The 20133-nt window shown below is 37.8% G+C and overlaps 1 protein-coding gene across 2 annotated transcripts in view; it reads right to left on the bottom strand.

Annotated features, from left to right (window-relative positions):
* The window catches only part of Agps (alkylglycerone phosphate synthase), a 101158-nt gene that overhangs the window by 62493 nt on the left and 18532 nt on the right, over positions 1-20133 (bottom strand). For both annotated transcript variants that reach the window (XM_005346605.2, XM_013345958.2), the window contains exons 2-8: positions 10961-11050; positions 9687-9777; positions 7480-7600; positions 7202-7276; positions 4949-5020; positions 3390-3469; positions 1444-1524 (exon numbers count right to left, since the gene is read on the bottom strand). In XM_005346605.2, the coding sequence (XP_005346662.1) occupies positions 1444-1524; positions 3390-3469; positions 4949-5020; positions 7202-7276; positions 7480-7600; positions 9687-9777; positions 10961-11050 (610 nt within the window). The remainder of the gene's footprint in view (positions 1-1443; positions 1525-3389; positions 3470-4948; positions 5021-7201; positions 7277-7479; positions 7601-9686; positions 9778-10960; positions 11051-20133) is intronic.

The following is a 20133-nucleotide window of genomic DNA, read 5'->3' as shown; positions in this document are numbered from 1 at the left end:
GTGGTTGCTGGGAATTGAACTCAGGACCTTTGGAAGAGCAGGCAATGCTCTTAACCTCTGAGCCATCTCTCCAGCCCTAAAAAGTCATTTTTTGTTATTAAAGAAAATGCTGTCAATAATGTCTTATCATTCCAGCTAGCAGAGGACTAATCCAGAGCATTCTAGATGTTTTTCATTGAACATCATCAAAGTTCATTAGAAACTGTAATAATAAATCTTTTATCTTCACTATATAAAGCCTGACTTGTTTGAAGATCTCTGATAAAAACTAGCAGATCTGCTGGATGTTAAAGTAAGTTAACTACTACTCACCCATGGAGAAAAGCTGCCTGGCGGGTATTGGAGTTTGCTAGCTGTTCACCTTTTCCAAATATAAACTACTCATAAGTAAAACTTTTAATACTTCAAAAATCTTTTAGTATTGTAATAAATTTTTCAAGAACTGGTCACAAGTAGACAAAATTTAATCATTTCAAAAAAGGGGAAAGACAATTAAAATAAAATTAACCACCACACATTTCCTGTGTCTTAGTAAAGGTTCAGGGATAAACTATAATCTAATATGAACAAAGCGACTGATGTGTCACAACAAATCCCAATTCCTAATTTTTGTTTATAAAAGCTGGGTTACAATCATCCTGACCATATTTGGGGAAGTTTTAAAAATCAATTTTTAATTTCTGGGGGGACTCATTCATTTTTTGTTTTTGTCTGCATGCAATGTCCACAGAGGCCAGAAAAGGGTGATAGATCCCCTGGCACTGGAGTTGCCATATAAGTGCTAGGAACTGAACCCAGATCCTCTGGGATGGCAGTCAGTGCTCTTAAACTCTGAGCTATCTCTTTAGCCCCCATGAATCAATTCATTTTAATAATTACCTGCTCAGAACCCATAAACAGAAAATTTTAAAATTCACTCAAATACTGAGAAAGAGCCGAAAGATTAAGGGTCCCAAAAGCAATGGCTACCCTTAGTGCTCCTGCACACACTTCCTCCTCAGGGTTGGTCTCTTCACCTGACCTCTCTTCTGCTAACTCTGACTCATCCTTGAGTCTCATTTTACTTTATCAGGTTTTGGAGTTATTATACCAAGTAAATCAACTTCATTATGGCAATTTCATACATAATTTGTTCTTATTCATTCCTTTCTACGTCTCTTTTTAAATGTAAAGTCTCTATGACACATAATTGTCCAAGTTCTTCCTACCTGCCCCCATTTGATGAGACATACTTGACCTTACCCTGAATCACTCACTGTCCATTTCTCCAATCTTCTATCCCAATATAAGTCCCCTGAGGGCAGGGGATAGAGTTTTATTCACTACTGTATTCTCACTTCTAGATCAACACACAAAATCTGAGCACATTCACTGAGTGGCCAATGTCTTGTGAAAGGTACTTCTTTCAGACGTAGAATACAGCTAGTTAAAGAGATAACATACCTGTCTTTCCAACTCTTGTCCTGTTAGCCCAGCCTCTACATGAGCTGTCAGATTGTTCTCATCAACCCAGAGAATCCGGTTCTGTTACAAAAGAAGAGAGGTCTCATTCCTATGAGCCATTAACATTTTCTTAGGAAATACCTCACTTCCAAATTCAAAACCTTAGTGAAATGGCAGTAATCAGGGATGCTTACTCTGTGATATGGCAACAAGAGCAATACATTATGCAGGCACTGGAACAGAAACACACACTCCATCTTTGTGCAGACATGAAACTAAATGCAACTGTTTAGCTTAGGCAAGTAACTATTTAGTCTTAGTGAGTCCCTAATTGTAAAATGTAGACAGTATTGATATATACTAACACAGTTACTAAAGGAATAAATAGGATAGCCCACATAAAAAACAGTATATAGAAAAATCTATTTGTACTGCTGTTAACAATCATATCTAAGAATCAAGATGGGGCAGGAAAAAAAACCTGCTAAGATATTTAAATATAATACACAGCATCTCTGCATTAAAAAAAAAATCCGAGAAAAAATAAAAAACATTATTCCTGCCTCACGTTGCAAAAAAAGAACTGAGCCAAGATGGTGGTGAAGACCTGTATTTCCAGAGTTAGACAGGAGGATCAGGAGTTCAAGGACATCTGCAACTACCCAGAAATCCTATTCCAGAATAGGCTATTCTTAAACTATCGTGAAGGAACTGTCATTTCTTAGATTCCAGAATAAGGAAGCTGATGAGGAGTGTTACAGTGCAACCATGCAACCATGAGTCAGCCACTTCCTCTCCCAGTGATGTATGGCGTTAAAAAGCATACAACTAAGTCAGACATGTGCTAAGTGCTGATCTGACTATTACCCAAAGAAAACATGTATCAAAATATCCCAAAGCATGTCCAATTATGTGCTTATTTTTAAATAAAATATAATGTATTTTAAAGAGCTCATTGCCATCTCTTTATAAGACAAGCTTTCTATGGAGGAGAGGGAGGCAGGGAAGGAGGGGAAGTAGGAAGACAGGAGGAAAGGAGGGAAAAGTCTAACTAGACTATACACAGGACCTATAAGAAAAGTTAAATGATATCAAGGAAGAGCAGCAGATAAAAATCAAAATTTGTTATTTCCTACTAAAAACAGCCTAGTTTCTCTGTTGGGAAAAGGGATAAAATGACACCTAAAGAGAAACGACCACAGTTAACAAGACCCTTCCTAGAGTCCCATGAGAGTTAATCAACTATCACAGAGATACCTTTAAAATTAGGTGTGGACTATATAAATTAGTATAAGAAAATTATTTTGACTTGACAAAGAGTGATAAAATATAGTAGTTACATGAGGAAAAAAACCTTTTTTTTTTAAAGAAACAAACAAAACAGATGCAAAATAGCACATCAAAATTTGTTTTTAACGTCCAAGAAAATGAAAGCAAGCAAATGTAACAAAACATTAGGAAGTGTTCACTCTGGGCACAGGCCTACTATGACCTCCACCTTGCTGTTCAAAGAAGACTCAAATGAAAAAGCTCGCACGAAGTTGTACTCAGGGTCACTACTGATGTATGCAGGTAGAATGCAACCCTGACTGAAACCTTACCACTGCACACCATTTGGGCCTTATAAATAAAAACTAGCTCTCCCACTCATCACCAGCAGATGTGCAAAAGCGGGAGCCAAGTAGGTATGCATCACTCAAGTTATTCATAACTAATAATAGTTTCTTTATAATAATAGACATTTACTTATCCATTGTCTCAAGCTTCAAAATCATTTTTCTCAAATGATCAACTTACATACTCATCTGGCAGTACAGTACCAAGATCTGTACCTTAGAACAAAGGAACTTAGCTTCTGATTACCAAACATGAAGCTAAAATACAGTATTAAGAAAATGATGTCTTAAAAAGAAAACAACCCCACTATATCTTAGAATATCATATACCATCTGTGAAGTATCCAAAGAAATTATTGTTCTTGTCTCATCTGCAGGACACATCAAGCCATATGACACACTTGTTCCTCCTGTCAAAACAGGAAACAAAACTTTATGTTTAAATATTTTGCTTCTGTGACATTTCTGAAACAAATCCCTACTATACAGAACACAAATGGCCTGCTAGCACTGACACCTATCTCTACTTTGCAAAAGCGAACACACTGAAAACAAACTCACCTTTATTTCATGCTGAATGTCAAAAACAGACTACTATGGAACTGAAAGCAATGGGCTATGGCTCCATCCCTGGACACGACTCACTCATGGCAAGCCCTAGCAATTTGTAGAACTCCAAAAACATAATTAGCAAAGATCTAAGCTAATAATCACCGAGGAGAGGTAGCTTAAAAGAAAAAAAGACAAGTCCTGAACAACTAGAAGTACAATCAACTCCTTACTACATAATACATAAATGTCTTTCTGTTAAAGTAACTGTCTTACTCAAAAAGCTTTAATAAATTAAAATAAGAAGCTAAATGCCAGATCATGATATTTAAAAACTAATTTTCATATTCTTTGGTGAAAAGTGATGGTAAAATAGGATAAATAATATACAGACATATTTAAACAACATACTCCCATTTCCTCTTAAGATACTTTGACAAAGGATGTTTTCTTAACAATGAATAATACAATATTTTAAGTTTTTAATTATATCTGTATCACCTCATATCAAAATAAAATTTTAGTTGCTATTTCCATACAGTCTATGTGGGGAAAAAAACCTCTGGAATTCAATTTCCAGAAGACGTAATCCTTACACATCAGTGTAATTTCACCAGGCAAGATTGTCAGTCGCAAATGTGGCACTTGTGGCTACTTACAACCACTTGCTTATAACATCATTTTCAATAAAAGAAGAATTCATAGTTTAGTGGTACCGCGCTGCCTCTGTTCACTAACTAAAGGAAGTATCAGCTGGAGAGGGAGTCTGGGGCTCCTAGGAATGCAGAGATCTGATCTCCACTCACCAATGACAACACAGTGAATGAAGGTAACTTCCTTTGGCTTATTTATTAAAGTCCTGCAGTCTACAACTATTAACAACAAACTCAAAGACCAGTTTAAGATAGAAAGTAATGCTAGCTTCCTGTGGTCGGAGGCACTGACTAGCCATCTGGTGAACTTTTAATTCTTACAGTGTTCCAGGATCACTCTGGTGCTCCAAAGACAACAGGTACATATACACTTTGTTTCAGAAAAATAAAATGATCCCCACAGACATATAGACTAAAAAACTACTAAACAAACATTTTATTATTTAACATTAAAGCACATCTTCAGCTATGATCCATAAAAGGAAAAAAACATGAATTAAAAGTAAATAACAGCTTAAGCACTTTAGGCAGACCTACGTACAACACAACAATCACTATAAGCCCATTTTTTTTACAATAACTACATTATAATCACAATGCTTGTTTTCAATGGAATACAATTAAAAGTACAAATATTTTAAATAGAACAAATTTAATCATATTAAAATTGAAAAACACAATACTTACCACCAATTGGTATGATACAAAGGTTATATTTGCACGCTAGATTCACAATCTTAACTACATCATCATGACACACTGTTGAAAAGAAAAATGTATTAACTATAGGCATATAAATAAAATTTGCATATTCTTACAAACTAAGGGTCAATAAAACTTGAAAATCTAAACTTTTTCCTTATTTACCCGTAACATGTTAAATGGTTGTATTAACAGATTCATTTCAACTCTGTATTTTTAACCATTGCAGACTTTAAAAATTACATTAAAAATGTCTTTCATGTCACATTCTCAAACATTAACATCTCATACAAGGAACGTCTAATTTTCAAAAACCAATCAATTTACATTGACAAAAGCAATCTACAGCCCTTCCTCCAATATCCCGAACACATTCCTTTTCGGATCAGGGTCAAGCCTGGAATCACATTGATTCTAGCTGTTATGCCTTGGTTGTCCCCTCTAAATAGGCATTTCCTTATCTATCTGTGACTTTCAAGACAATGACACTTCTGAGAAACTTTAGGCAATTATTTCAAACTAATCTCTGAGTCTGTATGTTTCCCTAAGATCAAACAGAGACTAAACAGTTGGTAGGCATCCCACAGTAGTGAAGCCATGCCTTTCTCAGCATGGTATAACCAAAGACATGTCTCATTTCTGGTAATCTAACTTTGCTCATTTGATTAGGTAGGTACTGTCAACCACTTAACTGTACCAGAAGGATGCTTTATTTCCTGTGGAAATCAATAACTATATAAAGACTATATAAACAGCGTATTGCTCATACATCACCCACTAGTTTTAGCACTACTGCTTCTTTATTCCTACACAAACAGAGTAGTACATGAACTCCTTCCCTCTGTCTATAACTAAAGCTACCTAAATAACAAAAACTGCCGTGGGTGACTGAGTGCCAAGTGAAACAGTACTACTGCAGCTATCCTGGGCAGTGGGGTATGAGTGAGGTTTTAAGGAGGGAGCTATGCGGCAAGGGTTTCTTAAGATCAGTCTCACAGAACACTGATCACATGAAAGACAAAGCTTAGAGGCAAGGAAACTGAAAATTATAATATTAACTGCTAAGGTCCTGGACGAGAAAGAAGGAAGTTAGGAGAAACATACAAACTGATACATACTTGTGTAAGCAAAGTCTTGTTTTACAAATGTTATAATTATCTATTTCAGTTTGCACAGAGCTAGAAATACTCAGCCTTTGAATAATAGTTCCTTTGTAGGACAGGAAACCCAAAATCTTAACTATGCTAAACCACATACTCTACCATGAATCTGCAGGTCCACTTCAACTTTTAATCAAACTCTATGTTTAGGCTGTCACTATCAGCAGTTTAAAAGACAATATATGATGGTTAGGAATGGCTTCATAAATAAGAGCTCTTGCTTTGAAAGCATAAGAACCAAAGATAAATTCTCCACTACCTAAATAAGAAGCCAGGCATGGATGTATGTGCCTGTAATTCTAGCACTGGGTACATGGAAGACAAAGGTAGGTAGATCCTGAGAGCTCAGTAACCAGTCAGCCTGGCAGAAATGGTAAGTTTCTGGTTCAGTGAGAAATCGTCTCACATGGCAGAAAGAGAGAAACAGAAAGATAATCAATGGTCCTGCCCCGGCTTCTGTACACATGTGCAAAGGTATATACATATACATTCACAAGTATGCACTATACCATATACTGGGGGGGGGGCAGAAAGAAGGGAAGACAGGGAGAGAAAGAGAGAAGGAATAAGAATAATTAAAGTTAATTTTGCTAATCAAAATTTTGGGTTTTACGTGCACACACATCAGTGGAAATCTGGGTTACAGGAGTGCCTGGAAACAAAAGACATCCACACTATATGATGTTCACAATGGAAAAAAGCCCTGCCTGAAGGGCATTGCCTCATCTTAAATCAGCAAAGTTCCATATAGTATAATTAAGATGCAAATTTAACAGATTTAAAGACAACTTCAATTGACTTCATAGGTGGCTATGCAAGTATGCATATGTGTGGAACTCCAAACTACAAAAGGAAACAGAACTATCTCCACATCTTGAAACAGCTAAATTCCACAATGTCTCAAAATGCATTGCTGCAAATTACAACCTTCTTTCAAAGCCTGTTCTTATTCAAAGGAAAACTAGGTTTCATAACCAGTAAGAAATTCATATTAAAATTAAATAAATTTCTCAGAGAACTGACAATGTGTTTGGAAACAAACTATACTAAAATGATATAAAGAGTTAAAACAACTTACTTGGCCAAACAACTATATCAGGAATCCGCTCCAACATCCCTTCCCTGAGCAAAAATATCTCATGAAGACAATGACCTGTTTTGTGGTTAAAAAGAAAAATGCAAAACAATTTAACTTACAGGAAGCTTCTAAATAATGTCAGAAAGCCAATATGAGCAGTCCCAGCGTGAGCATTACCAGTGTAACCAGCACATATGTGAGCAGCCCCAGCGTGAGCACCAGTGTGAGCCCCAGAGTGAGCAGCATCAGTGTGGACAGCCCCAGTGTAAGCAACCTACCGTGAGCTCTGAACACTCGATCATCTGCTTCCTGTGAGTAGGAAATACGAGTTTCTTTAAGTTCCTGAAGGAAATCTTCATTTACAATAGAGGGAGGTACTTCACTAGGATTTAAGGATGCCTAAAAAATAAAATTGGTTTCTTTGACTTATTTCTAAATAACGAATTTTGATCCCCTCTGCTAGGAGAATGATTTTAAGATGCAGTTTCTTTTAACATTCAATATATGCTAAATACATAGGAAAGTATCAAGTCATAAAGTCCAACTTGGCAACAGTAGCAAAGTATAAATTGTTGGTTAATCACATCCCATAATATGTATAACAGGGAGACTATGCTTTCTCTTTGTTTCTCTGGCTCCCTTTGTAACTGACAATGAAGAGGCAATCAACAATAGAGAAGACAGGGAAGTCTTAAACCTCTAGTTTAATTAAAAGTATCAGGTGCTTTTTATAATGAAAAATTTCACCTATGGCTAAAATTTACCATCTCCTGTTCTTCTATGGCCATTTTAAAATTGCACGGAAAATTTCATGTTAAGTGATAAAATTATTATTGGGTAGTTTAAAAGTACATGACTTGGGGCTAGAGAGGCCCATTAGTAAGAGCACCTGACTGCTTTTCCAGAGGTCCTGAGTTCAGTTCCAAGCAGCACTAGGTTGCCCGCAACCATCTGTCCTGGGGTCAGACTCCTGGTGTGCATGAACACAGAGCACTCACATGCATAAAATACATGAATAGAAACGCATGACCTAATTATAAACTTGGTACTCAATTTCGTCGAGTACCTTCAATCCAACCTTCAACTGTAAAGTTAAAACCACATGTCATTCATCTTCCACGAGCCTCAGTTTCCTCACATGTTAAAGTAACAACCAAACGTGCACCGCTACTATATGGAAATCAGATTAAGTAAACTAAGTGTTGTGAAAAGCACCTAAGAGCATGTCAAACATATAAACTGGAATATAAAGAAAGTTAATACAGAATTTGAGATAAAGAATATATAAGAAAATACAAACAAAAATGTCTGATATTTCTATTCTTTCTTAGTCTGTTAAAGTACTTTATTCATTCAGATAAATATTTACTTTTACTCCAAAAAGCCAGGCACTGTTCGAGGCACTGTGGAAACAGTGATTAGTTAATGGGGATGGGTGGTGGAAGGGTGTGGTCTTGCCTTCATAAAATTTATCTTATAGTTACTAAAAGGAAATAACCAAGAGAATTCTAACAAATATGCTATCTGGCACTTTAAATTATTAAAAAACAGAAGTGCAGTTAGAAACTGTTGTGAGCCATCATGTGGGCTCTGAGAACTGAACCCAGATTCTCTGCAAAAGTATTAAGTGTTCTCAACTACCAAGCCATTGCTCCAACTCCTAGAAACAATTACATGCTGAATACAGGACATAAGACAGTCCATACTTATGGACTGAATATACAATTGGAGAGATGAGATGACTACCATGCATAGCAAAATAACAATAAGAATAATGACAATATAAAGAAATGCCAAATATTTCATTGGTTTCATATGCATAAAGTTTAAGAATTCTTTTTTGAAGATTTTGGCTTTATTCTTTTCTGTAAGGACCTCATTATGTAGCTCAAGCTAATCTCAAATTTATAATCTTCCTGCTTCTACCACCCAAGTGTTGGGATTTCAGGCATGGGCCACTGACACCAGGTCAGATTAAAAATTTTTAACACCACTATAAAACTAATTAAAATATTGATTATCTTATTCACATTTTCACTAAATGTAATTCTTCATGTATCCTATCTGTTCTAATATTAAAAATTATATGGAATAACATTAAAGTATATTTTCACCTTAAATTAGCACATATTTATCCTAGATAACATTTACAATAATATCGGCCTCTTATTTTAATATAAGCCTTGTGTAAAACCAACAGCTCTCACAGAATGAACTAGTTTGCACTAAGTGCCACCCAGTACGAAACAAAACAGTTTTTACACTCAGCCCAATTTAGAATCACCAAGGCACAGAAAGTCTGCCTGATAAATCTGGCCAATTCTGAGGTTGGGATCTAGATCTCTAACACTAGAAAAACTGAACTAAACAAGCCCAGTATAATAGGCTTCACAAGAAAACTGCACCAAACAATGTAACAAGCTATGATGAGAGCTGAGCAGGCATGAAAAGCACAACTGAACATTTATAACTACTGTTTGCTTACTTTAGAGGTAGTTTTATGCTCCATATTTACTCCAAGGGTTTTCTGGATCCAGTCTTTCAAAGTTGGTAAAGCCAAGCCACTGAGAGGGTACCTAAGGTACAACAGATAAAGAATATTAGAGAGAGGTATCTTTATCCAAAAGTGAAGTTTAGATCTTGCTTCTAGGAATAATCAAGCAGTTCCTAAACGTTTTATTAACAAAACTGCTTGCATACTACATATTTAATTACAGAGTACCCAGATCCATGTTTGGGGGACTTATTCCTGTATGGGTTTTGGAGAGAGGGGAGAACTGCCTACCCCTAAAGCAAATATGCCAAGTACCCACCTTCCCCATGCCCACCTTTAAGAGCTGACAGAATATACCTTTGTTCTTCCTTTCTCTCATGTCTTTAGATCAGAACTCAGTGATGCAGGAAATGAAGCCTTAGGGAACCCATACTGGTTACAGAGGGAGCACTGCAAACCTCCAGTCTCTAAAACCAGCAGGTAAATTCTCTACTTCTATCACTACCTAGATTGAGGTTCTCAACTTGTGGGTTGCAACCCCTTTGAGAGTAGAACCAACCTTTCACAAGGATCCTCTATCAGACATGTTGCACCTCAGATATTCAGATTATGATTCATAACAATAGCAAAATTGCAGCTGTGAAGTAGCAACAAAGATTATTTTATGGTTGGGGTCACCACAACATGAAGAACTGTATAAAAGGTCACAGCATCAGGAAGGTTGAGAACCATTGCCCTAGATAAAGTCTCTTAAGAGCACCACCACATCCTCTCTGCTCTTAATTAATGCTGTCCTAACAACCTTAAAGGTGTTACCTTTCATTATAACCCAAACCCAGATGGAAATTACCAGACTTAAAAAGAAATTCACTCCCAATAAATCAAAAGCATGGAGGACCAGCGGTGGCTGGATGACTCTTTTGGATCCTGATTCAGAAAACTATCTTTAGAAATCTTTTGTAAGAAAACAGGGCCAATGAGAATATGGATTAAAACATTAGATATTTTAACAAGCTTTGTTACTTTAGAAAAGTGATCGTATTAATTAATATATAAATTATTATATTAGAGCTTAATTTAAAAATATAAAAGTATAGGATTATGATGCCATCAGAATTTAAAATATAGGATATGAGGGAATATAGAAAAATGCTGGTAACTTTGTGCTCAGAGGAGGGACCATCATACTACCATTCCCTTTTTCATGTCTTTAAAAAATATAGGAAGAGGAAAAGAGGAATAAAATAAACAAAAAGCAGAGTTACCTTTTCCCAGTCAGCTCAACCTGGCCCTTCTTATTGAAGAAGAACTTGGAATCATTATAGCCCCATCCATTCCATTTCATAACTTCTTGTCTAATGAGAAGAAAAACATACATATGTATAAATACATAAAAGACCTAGGCTGGTGCTAGACATAGCTCAGCAATTAAAAGAGTGTGCTGTTCTTACAGAGGATTTGAGTTTGGCAACCAGAACCCACATGTGGTGGCTCACAACCACCTGGAGAACCCAACACCCTCTAGATTCCACATGCACGTCACATACCCACCATCACATGCACCACTCTCATGCATATTCTCTCTCTCTCTCTCTCTCTCTCACACACACACACACACACACACATATAATACACAGAGACACATAAGTATATATATATGTATATCCTATATACATAACATCATACTATCAGTCATACTATGAGCAATCACCACCATTTCCACTTTAATTCTAAGAAAACGTGCAAAACCACAAAGGCAAACCCCAAGATCAACTCACTTATACAGACTTTCATGTGCCGACCTCTGAGCCCCTCAGCCCTTTGTCTTACTCTAGTACTCTTCCCAAAACACACAAAGCATTCACCAACTAGGCTCTCAATGGGTATCCGTGTGCTCACCATTGCAGGGGTAAAGCAAAAGATACTAGAAAAAATATCATAGTCTCTCATTTCAGTCTTTTCATGTTGAGTTTACCTCTTAAAACTAATATTACTATTCTTTATTTTTATCTCTCTCCCCCACCTCTCTCTCTCATACACATACAAAAAAAAAAACTAAACATAACTTTTAACTCTTTTAAAAGTAACTTTTGCTAAACATTTCAAAACCAACCATTTAAAGAAACCTGACTTTCACATGTGCTAGGAATACATCAGAATTTTTAATTTTTTGCTATAAAGAAAAAGGCCAATATAAGGTAGTTCTACTACTAGCAGACACATTAATAAAGCAGATTTAAAATATTAGTGCTACCTTTTAGGCCATAAATCAAGTCTTTACAAACTAAAAAGAAAATAATCTTTTAAACCCTAGTCTTACAGTGATAGCGAGAAACTACAGAGGCTATATAGACTCATGGAGGCTGAACAATGTACTCTGTGGGTAACCGGAGAAATCAAGGGAGAAATTTAAAAATTACTAGACTCAAATGAAAAAAAAAAACAACCAAACCTTATCGGAACCTCTGAGATAGAGCAAAGGTGGTTCCGAGAGCTGCTTACACGTCTGTGTTTACATCTTAACTGCAGAGCACATTCAGACTTAATGAACTCCTTAGGAAGAAGGCAGTAGATGGGAAAAATAAGAAAGACCAGAGGCGAGGTTAATGAACAGAAACTAAAACAGAGGGTGAAGGACCACAGAACCAAAGTATTGGTACTTTGAAAATATAAAAAGACATAGAAAAGTCAGTGATAGCTTTATAAACCACCTACACTCTTCAGCTTCAACGTAACTACCAATCTAGATCTACAGATAACCACTAATGACTATACCGGCTTTCAATATTTCATTTTTCATTTCCAAATGCCTGATTTCACAATCTCAAAGACCACTGTCACCAAAATCAGCAATGCACATCACAGGAAACACACTGCTCTGAGCATGTGCAGAGCCACACTTAAGTATGGTGTTAGTTTAGTTTAAAAGGGTTCCGGGTATGATCTTAGCTACTGAAATAAATTAGTAGCAAATGTTTCAGCTATGCAGCTTGAAATGAAAATAACTAAATGAAAACTGTTTTCTACTCAAAAAGGCTAATGTCATATTAATTCAAAATAAGCTTGCCACTATACCCAGCTAGAAACCCACCTCTTTTTAAATACAGTAAAAGCACTAATTCAAAATAAACAAAGATGCTCTCAAGAGAAAGTACTTTTCAAATTTTCCGTAATTCTCAAGGGAGAAGGAAACAAAAATTGAGAAGTAAATTTTTATAACAATTATTGGTATAGACTAAAGGTTTTTCAAACAAACACAACATGAGTATAGTACAATGAATCAGATACAAGTAACCAAATATGTACAAAAAGTCTCTATACATAAAGTTGAGACAAAACCAAGAGTTTTCTCTTTGAAATAATGGTTTCCTAGAACTAGGAATGCAGAGGCAAAAGGATCACAAGTTCAAGGCTAGTCTAGGTTACATAGTGAGACCCTACCTCAAAAGGAAAAATAACAATAAAATCATGGTTTGTTATCAATAAAATATGGTCTCTATTTTAAAAAATGCTCAAACAAGCTGGGCGGTGGTGGCGCACGCCTTTAATCCCAGCACTTGGGAGGCAAGGGCAGGCGGATCTCTGTGAGTTCGAGACCAGCCTGGTCTACAGAGCTAGTTCCAGGACAGGCTCCAAAAACCACAGAGAAACCTTGTCTCGGAAAAAAAAAAAATGCTCAAACATCTCAAGAGCATCTACTCAAAGATTAAATTTATAGATAGGTCACATTAATGCCTATTTTCTGTCTATTTTAAGACAGAGTCTACATAGCCCTCACTGTCCTGGAACTTGCTATATAGACCAGGCTGGCCTCAAACTCACAAAGATCTGCTGGGATTAAAGGTGTGGGCTTCACCTGGCTTAATATTTTCCCCTAATCCTACAACATTCCTACATAATGTGGAAGACGGTGTAGAATAGACTTCTAGGAATACCTTTACAAGAAAACTTCACAGCTCAGGGCAGGAGAGATACTTAGTATATAAAAACATTTGATGCAGGGCACTCAAACCTGATTTCAGAGACCAGCGACGACATAAAAAGTCAGTTGGGCCACGCTCCTGTGACTGGAAGGAAGAGAGGAGCAGGAAAAGAAGATAGCTGGGGCATTTCAATTAGTTGTCAGTCTAGCTTCTCACAGTAGTAAGGTAGAAACTGTGGCACTATACAAATAAGGAGATGTGAATGCTAAAGAATATTTGGCCTTACATTTCAAATTAAAAACTATCCTAAAGAATCTTCAAGCTTTCTCTTGGAAGCTAATGGTGTGTTCTTTCTCTTTAACCCAATCAGAAAATTCTTTTTGCAAAAGTTTGAACCAGAAACGTTCCCTTTTGTTAAAGGCCTGGTCCCCAGGCAAGGTGTTATGATAAAGCCCTTAATAGGTGAGGTCTAGTAGGAAGTCTAGAGAGAGTCAGTAGGGACATGTCCTAAAAGGGGATTGTGGCTCCCTGGTCTCTTTTGTACAGTCCAGGCATAGAAGGACTAGTCTGCTCTGCTACATGCTGCTTAGTGTCTTGTCCCACCTTTTCCAGATGAGGAAGTTTACAGAGAGAGGCCATGGTCACATGGCTAAGTTGTGGTCTTCAACTCTGTGTCCCAGCCTCATGACAATATCTGAAGCCCACTAAATGACACCCTCAGGAAACCACTTTAATATTTTCTCCAAGGCACTAGTCTGTGCTCCCACTGTGGTCATTCTACACTGAGCTTAAAGAAAACATTTAAGAATCAATGACTGTGGCTGGATCAAGAAGGCAGGCACACGATACCCTCCCCATCACATAGTAACCGGGCTGTATGGCATAATAATCCCAGGGCACCAGAAAAACTACAATAAAGAATTTTAAAAATCCACAGTTTTCCCAAATATTCTGATAAAAGAAAGTTTTCCACAACTAAACCATAGGTAAATGAGTATAATCTCCTATTTCCTGGAGCTAACTACACCCAATTTGATGTCTTCAAAACCTGATTCTTCCTACTGTCAAAAAGAAGACGGTTGGCTTGATTTTACTCTATTAAAAAAAAAAGTTTTGCAAACTTGCAGAACCAAGTAGTACAAATATGAAAAAGAATTATTTGTTGCAATAAAAGAAAACGAATACTTATAAAATACCATTACATATACACAAGGTGGCAGTATTTTCCTAGGAGATGTGTGGTTTGCAAACACCATTTTCCCACTCCCCAGGCCTGTTACTTGGCCATTCAGTGGAATGTTTAGACCTAGTACTGCTAATCCTAATCCATAGGGAGCTCCCTTATTTAGTCCTAATGAGAAGGCTCACTTCTGGGTCTGTACCTAGATACTGATCATTACATCCCCACTCCTGTCAATAGTACGTTACAAGCTTGGGGGTGGGGGGGTCTAAGTATGTGGCCTCTGCCATTACTTTTTCTAAGCAAGGTATTCTCATGCAAAAACCAGAAAAAGGAAAAAGATAATTCACCTACTTTTCTCTGGGTTAACAAAATTTTTAAGATCAGTTAGCTAATAACTTTTAAAGCTTTTCTGATAAAATTCTAATGAAAGACACCTCACTTCTTACTCAGTCAAGTTGAAGGTAACTTTTGACCAGTCTGTTCCAATTTGGAAGCATGAGATGAGAGGAGTCAGTAGTCTCAGTGCTGGCCAAGCCAACCTCAGCATCAATCACACAATGCACAGAAATTCTAACCCTCCTCAAGATTCTCTAATAAAGATCTTTATTCTCTGGCTTGTGATGAACTGCTTCAAGGCTGGTACAACCAGAAGGAGAACATGTGAAATTGGATGTGATGAGAGCCAGACACTCAGGAGGCAGAGGCAGGAGAATCTCTGTGACTTTGAGGTCAGTCTGGTCAATAGAGAGAGTTCTAGGACAACCAGAGCTACACAAAGAAACCCTGTCTCACAAAACAAAAACAAAAACAGTGATGAGAAAGATGGCAATACACACATACACTCTTATTGAAACAAAAAATCTCATAGACCAAGGTCAATATTGTAGAGGGAGAGATTTGACTGAGGGAAATCCTACAAAAAAGATTACCACCAACTTCTTTATTTAAAAAGTAGGGGGTAGCCGGGCGGTGGTGGCGCACGCCTTTAATCCCAGCACTCGGGAGGCAGAGGCAGGCGGATCTCTGTGAGTTCGAGGCCAGCCTGGTCTACAAGAGCTAGTTCCAGGACAGGACCCAAAAGCTATGGAGAAACCCTGTCTCGAAAATCCAAAAAAAGAAAAAAGAAAAAAAAAACTGGGGGGTGGGAGGTTCTCACTAGAAATCTAAAGATTGATAGGGGAAGAGGGATTAATACTATATTCTAAGTTTAACTTAAAATGTAGGTCTTCTGAAATATAAAGTCATCTTCATATCTAGCCTGCCAATCCTACAAAATTATTTAAAAGCTCAGTAAGAAAGTTTTCAAAAATGTTTACAATATACATTGCCTGCATCAGATATGAATCTCCCTTTCAAACAGGGAGTTAATACAAACAGCTTGGCTCTATATACAATAGTTACAGTTATTTTAAGGAAACCTTAACAGACTATCACGCCTAATTGTGAGATGCGACATCTGACTTAGAAAATAAACTGAATGTCATTAGGCTTTGATCAGCACCTGAATCACACACTATCTCCTATTGCCTGATATAAAATGCACCACCCTACCTTTATCTGATTATGCTGGTATTTCCCAGAGAGAAGGAACCATATACTAATTCCAAGGTGCACTAATTTCGCTTTCTGTGCAGGGCCATGGACACTTCTGTCTCTGAATATTCCTGAGAGAACCTCTACTTGCAAAACCTTGAGTCTAATTCTTCACAGAATTGGGACTGTAGAAAGCATCTAATCAATAAGCTGGAGACACTGTGAGGTGTGGGGCAGACAAACACAACACAACTGAACATGACCTACCTGCAGTCTATTCAAGGTATTGTCGGAAGAATGCAGGCATGGGCCACCTGCACTTTCAAGATACAGGCAGTCAGCCTCTGAAAACTTCATGGTCTCACGCAGTCTAAGACTGGCCTCTCTACCTCTTGAACCTCCCCCAAGTGCTGGGATTACAGACATGTGCTACCATGCCCAATTTGAAAAGAATAATTTCTACAAAACAAGCTGAATATTAACCTTCATCAGGCAATGAAAGGAGACAGAGACAGAGACCCACATTGGAGCACCGGACAGAAATTTCAAGGTCCAAATCAGGAGCAGAAGGAGAGGGAGCACAAGCAAGGAACTCAGGACCACGAGGGGTACACACTGAGACAATGGGGATTCTATCGGAAATTCACCAAGGCCAGCTGGCCCGGGTCTGAAAAAGCATGGGATAAAACTGGACTTGCTGAACATAGCGGACAATGAGGACTACTGAGAACTCAAGAACAATGGCAATGGGTTTTTGTTTTTTTGTTGTTTGTTTGTTTGTTTGTTTGTTTTTCGAGACAGGGTTTCTCTGTGGCTTTGGAGCCTGTCCTGGAACTAGCTCTGTAGACCAGGCTGGTCTCGAACTCACAGAGATCCGCCTGCCTCTGCCTCCCGAGTGCTGGGATTAAAGGCGTGCGCCACCATCTCCCGGCTGGCAATGGGTTTTTGATCCTACTGCATGTACTGGCTTTGGGGGAGCCAGTAAGGATGCTCACCTTACTAAACCTGGATGGAGGTGGGCGGTCCTTGGACTTCCCACAGGTCAGGGAACCCTGATTGCTCTTCGAGCTGATGAGGGAGGGGGACTTGCTCGGGGGAGGGGGAGGGAAATGGGAGGCAGTGGCGGGGAGGAGGCAGAAATCCTTAATAAATAAATAAAATTTAAAAAATTTTAAAAAAAAAACAAGCTGAGTTAGCAGAAAGATGTAAACAAAGCAGTCACGGTGCTTTCCCTGCTACAATGGACTACAATCTAAACACAATCGTTTCCTCCCTTAAGCTGTCACAGTAATGAGAAAAGCTAACTAATATAATCACTGAATCCTCTAACGCTGCCTATGGCTGTTGTAATAAAGTACTACAAACTTGCTGGCTTACAGTAAAAAGTAATAACTTTGTTTTCCATCATGACCTAGTCTACCTGCTTGCTAATTAAGTTGGTCACTGGTGGGGATAATGTGCTATGCAATCTAAATGATTAGTTACAGGGCTCTGACAAGATGAGGGTTCTAGATAGTTCTCTTGTCATCTGTATAATGTGCCTTCTGGTAAAACTTGCACACTACTGTTGACAGAGGTTTCTGTTCGGCCTGGTTCCATAGCCGTTCAATCCCAAAGAAACACACAGAGGCTTACATTAATTATAATGTAATTGGCCTATTAGCTCAGGCTTCTTATTAACTCATAACTTATATTAGCCCATAATTTTTGACTGTGTTAGCCATGTGGCTTGATACCTTTATCAGTGAGGCATTCTCATCTTGTTTCCTCTGCAGCTAGGTCACAACTGCTGCAGATTCAGTCTTCTTCTTCCCAGAATTCTGCTGTTCTCATTGCTGCCTATACTTCCTGCCTGGTCACCCCGCCTATATTTTCTGCCTGGCTACTGGCCAATCAGCATTTTATTAAAATACAAGTGACAAATCTTTACAGAGTACAAAAACCACTGTCCCACAGCACATCCCCCCTTTTTTTTCAAAACAAGAACTCTGAATCGAATCTCCCTTGTTTAGCTTTCTTCCTGACCATTATCCATAAAAATTTGTAACCAACACTCTAAACAAAGATAATATCCATAATCTATTTTGGGGGGAGATGTGGGTATAGTTTTCCAGGCTACTTCCTGCTGATTGGGGGCACTGATAAAATTATGGGTACCTAAAGAAAATTTAGAATTATTATTAAGTCCTGACTGGAATATCCTGTGAGGCTTGATCATCTCAGCCAGCAGCCATGAAAGTGTTCTGGATGTAGAACTCAGACATCTGGGCCATCTGCACCTATCAGAGATTTCTCAGGGGTTCTTCTTTGATCAAACCTGATTTTTCTTGAAGCAGAATGAATCCACAGTATCTCATTTCCTGTGGAAACAAAAGTAAAACCTCTTCTCTAAAGTAATATATCTTTTGACTTGAATTTTGAAGTCAAGGGATTTTCAAAATATATGTTTGATTAATCCAGCAGCATTTATAACCAAATATCTTTTAGCAGCTTTTGCTTCTTCCTCAGCCATCAAACAATTCAAAGACAACACAATAACATATAGTATCCAGACTCTGTGTATTTTCCATCTTTATGTAGCTTTATTTTAAACTATAGTTCATTGACTTTTATATTTAATGTTTGGCTTTTTGAGACAAGGTTTCTTTGTATATCTTTGGCTGTCCTGGAACTCACTCTGTAGACCAGGCTGTCCTTGAACTCACAGAGGTCTGCCTGCCTCTGCCTCCCAAGTGCTGGGATTAAAGGTGTGTGCCACCACACCTAACCCTTTTTTTCCTCTCTAAAGCCTACATATATTTTTAAACACACTGTAAGTTGTGTAGAGGTTTATCTCTCTCTCTTTCTGACCACAGGAGTCTTTAATTTGCTTAAGCAATATGGCTAGGATTAAAGTCATGACTTTGATGGATGGATTCACCCTATTCCTTAGCTTTCTGAGAGTCTAGCCTCATGGTAGTGGTACTGGTTGAAGCTATGTTTATTGCCACAACTCTATGGTGTTTCAAGGTCCCTGCCACCACCAAGAAGCATGTTGTCGACTATTCATAAACACAATTTAAGTGTTTGCTGGCAGGTCCTCTTAAAACAGCTGCAAGATATCTGCAACCAAAGCTGAGTCAGGAAGCCTCTCTTAAATGAGATGTGCTTGCTTCTAGCAAACAAAGCCCACCCGAGAAAATGATGCTACCAAGAAGCTGTGCTTAACTATGTTCTTCTGTGTCTAGAATTACTTCCCAAACTCTCTCATGATTTTTGTTTTGGTTTGTTTTTTTGTTTTGTTTTGTTTTGTTTTGGTTTTGGTTTTGGTTTTGGTTTTTTTTGAGACAGGGTTTCTTTGTAGCTTTGGAGCCTGTCCTGGAACTAGCTCTTGTAGACCAGGCTGGTCTCAAACTCACAGAGATCTGCCTGCCTCTGCCTCCCAAGTGCCACTACAACCCAGCTTAAAAAGGGAGTTTCTAGCATTATTTTAAAAACAGAAGTATGCTACAATCACAAGTTCAACATACAACAAACCAAATACATATTTAACTCTCCACAGTCAAAACCTTTTATAGTTTGCAGGATTGGATCAAGGGTTGAAAACTGTGTCTAATTTCTCAGGAAATTCAGGATCAACCTACCCCTGGACCCAGCAATACCACTCTTGGGAATATACCCAAGAGAGGCCCTATGATACAACAAAAGTATATGCTCAACTATGTTCATAGCAGCATTGTTCGTAATAGCCAGAACCTGGAAACAACCTAGATGCCCTTCAATGGAAGAATGGATGAAGAAAGTATGGAATATATACATA

This window comes from Microtus ochrogaster, chromosome 4 (genome assembly GCF_000317375.1).
Source record: "Microtus ochrogaster isolate Prairie Vole_2 chromosome 4, MicOch1.0, whole genome shotgun sequence".
Classification (NCBI taxonomy): Eukaryota; Metazoa; Chordata; class Mammalia; order Rodentia; family Cricetidae; genus Microtus; species Microtus ochrogaster.
The sequence above is the reverse complement of the archived record's forward strand: the minus strand, read 5'-3'. Positions and strand labels throughout refer to the sequence as shown.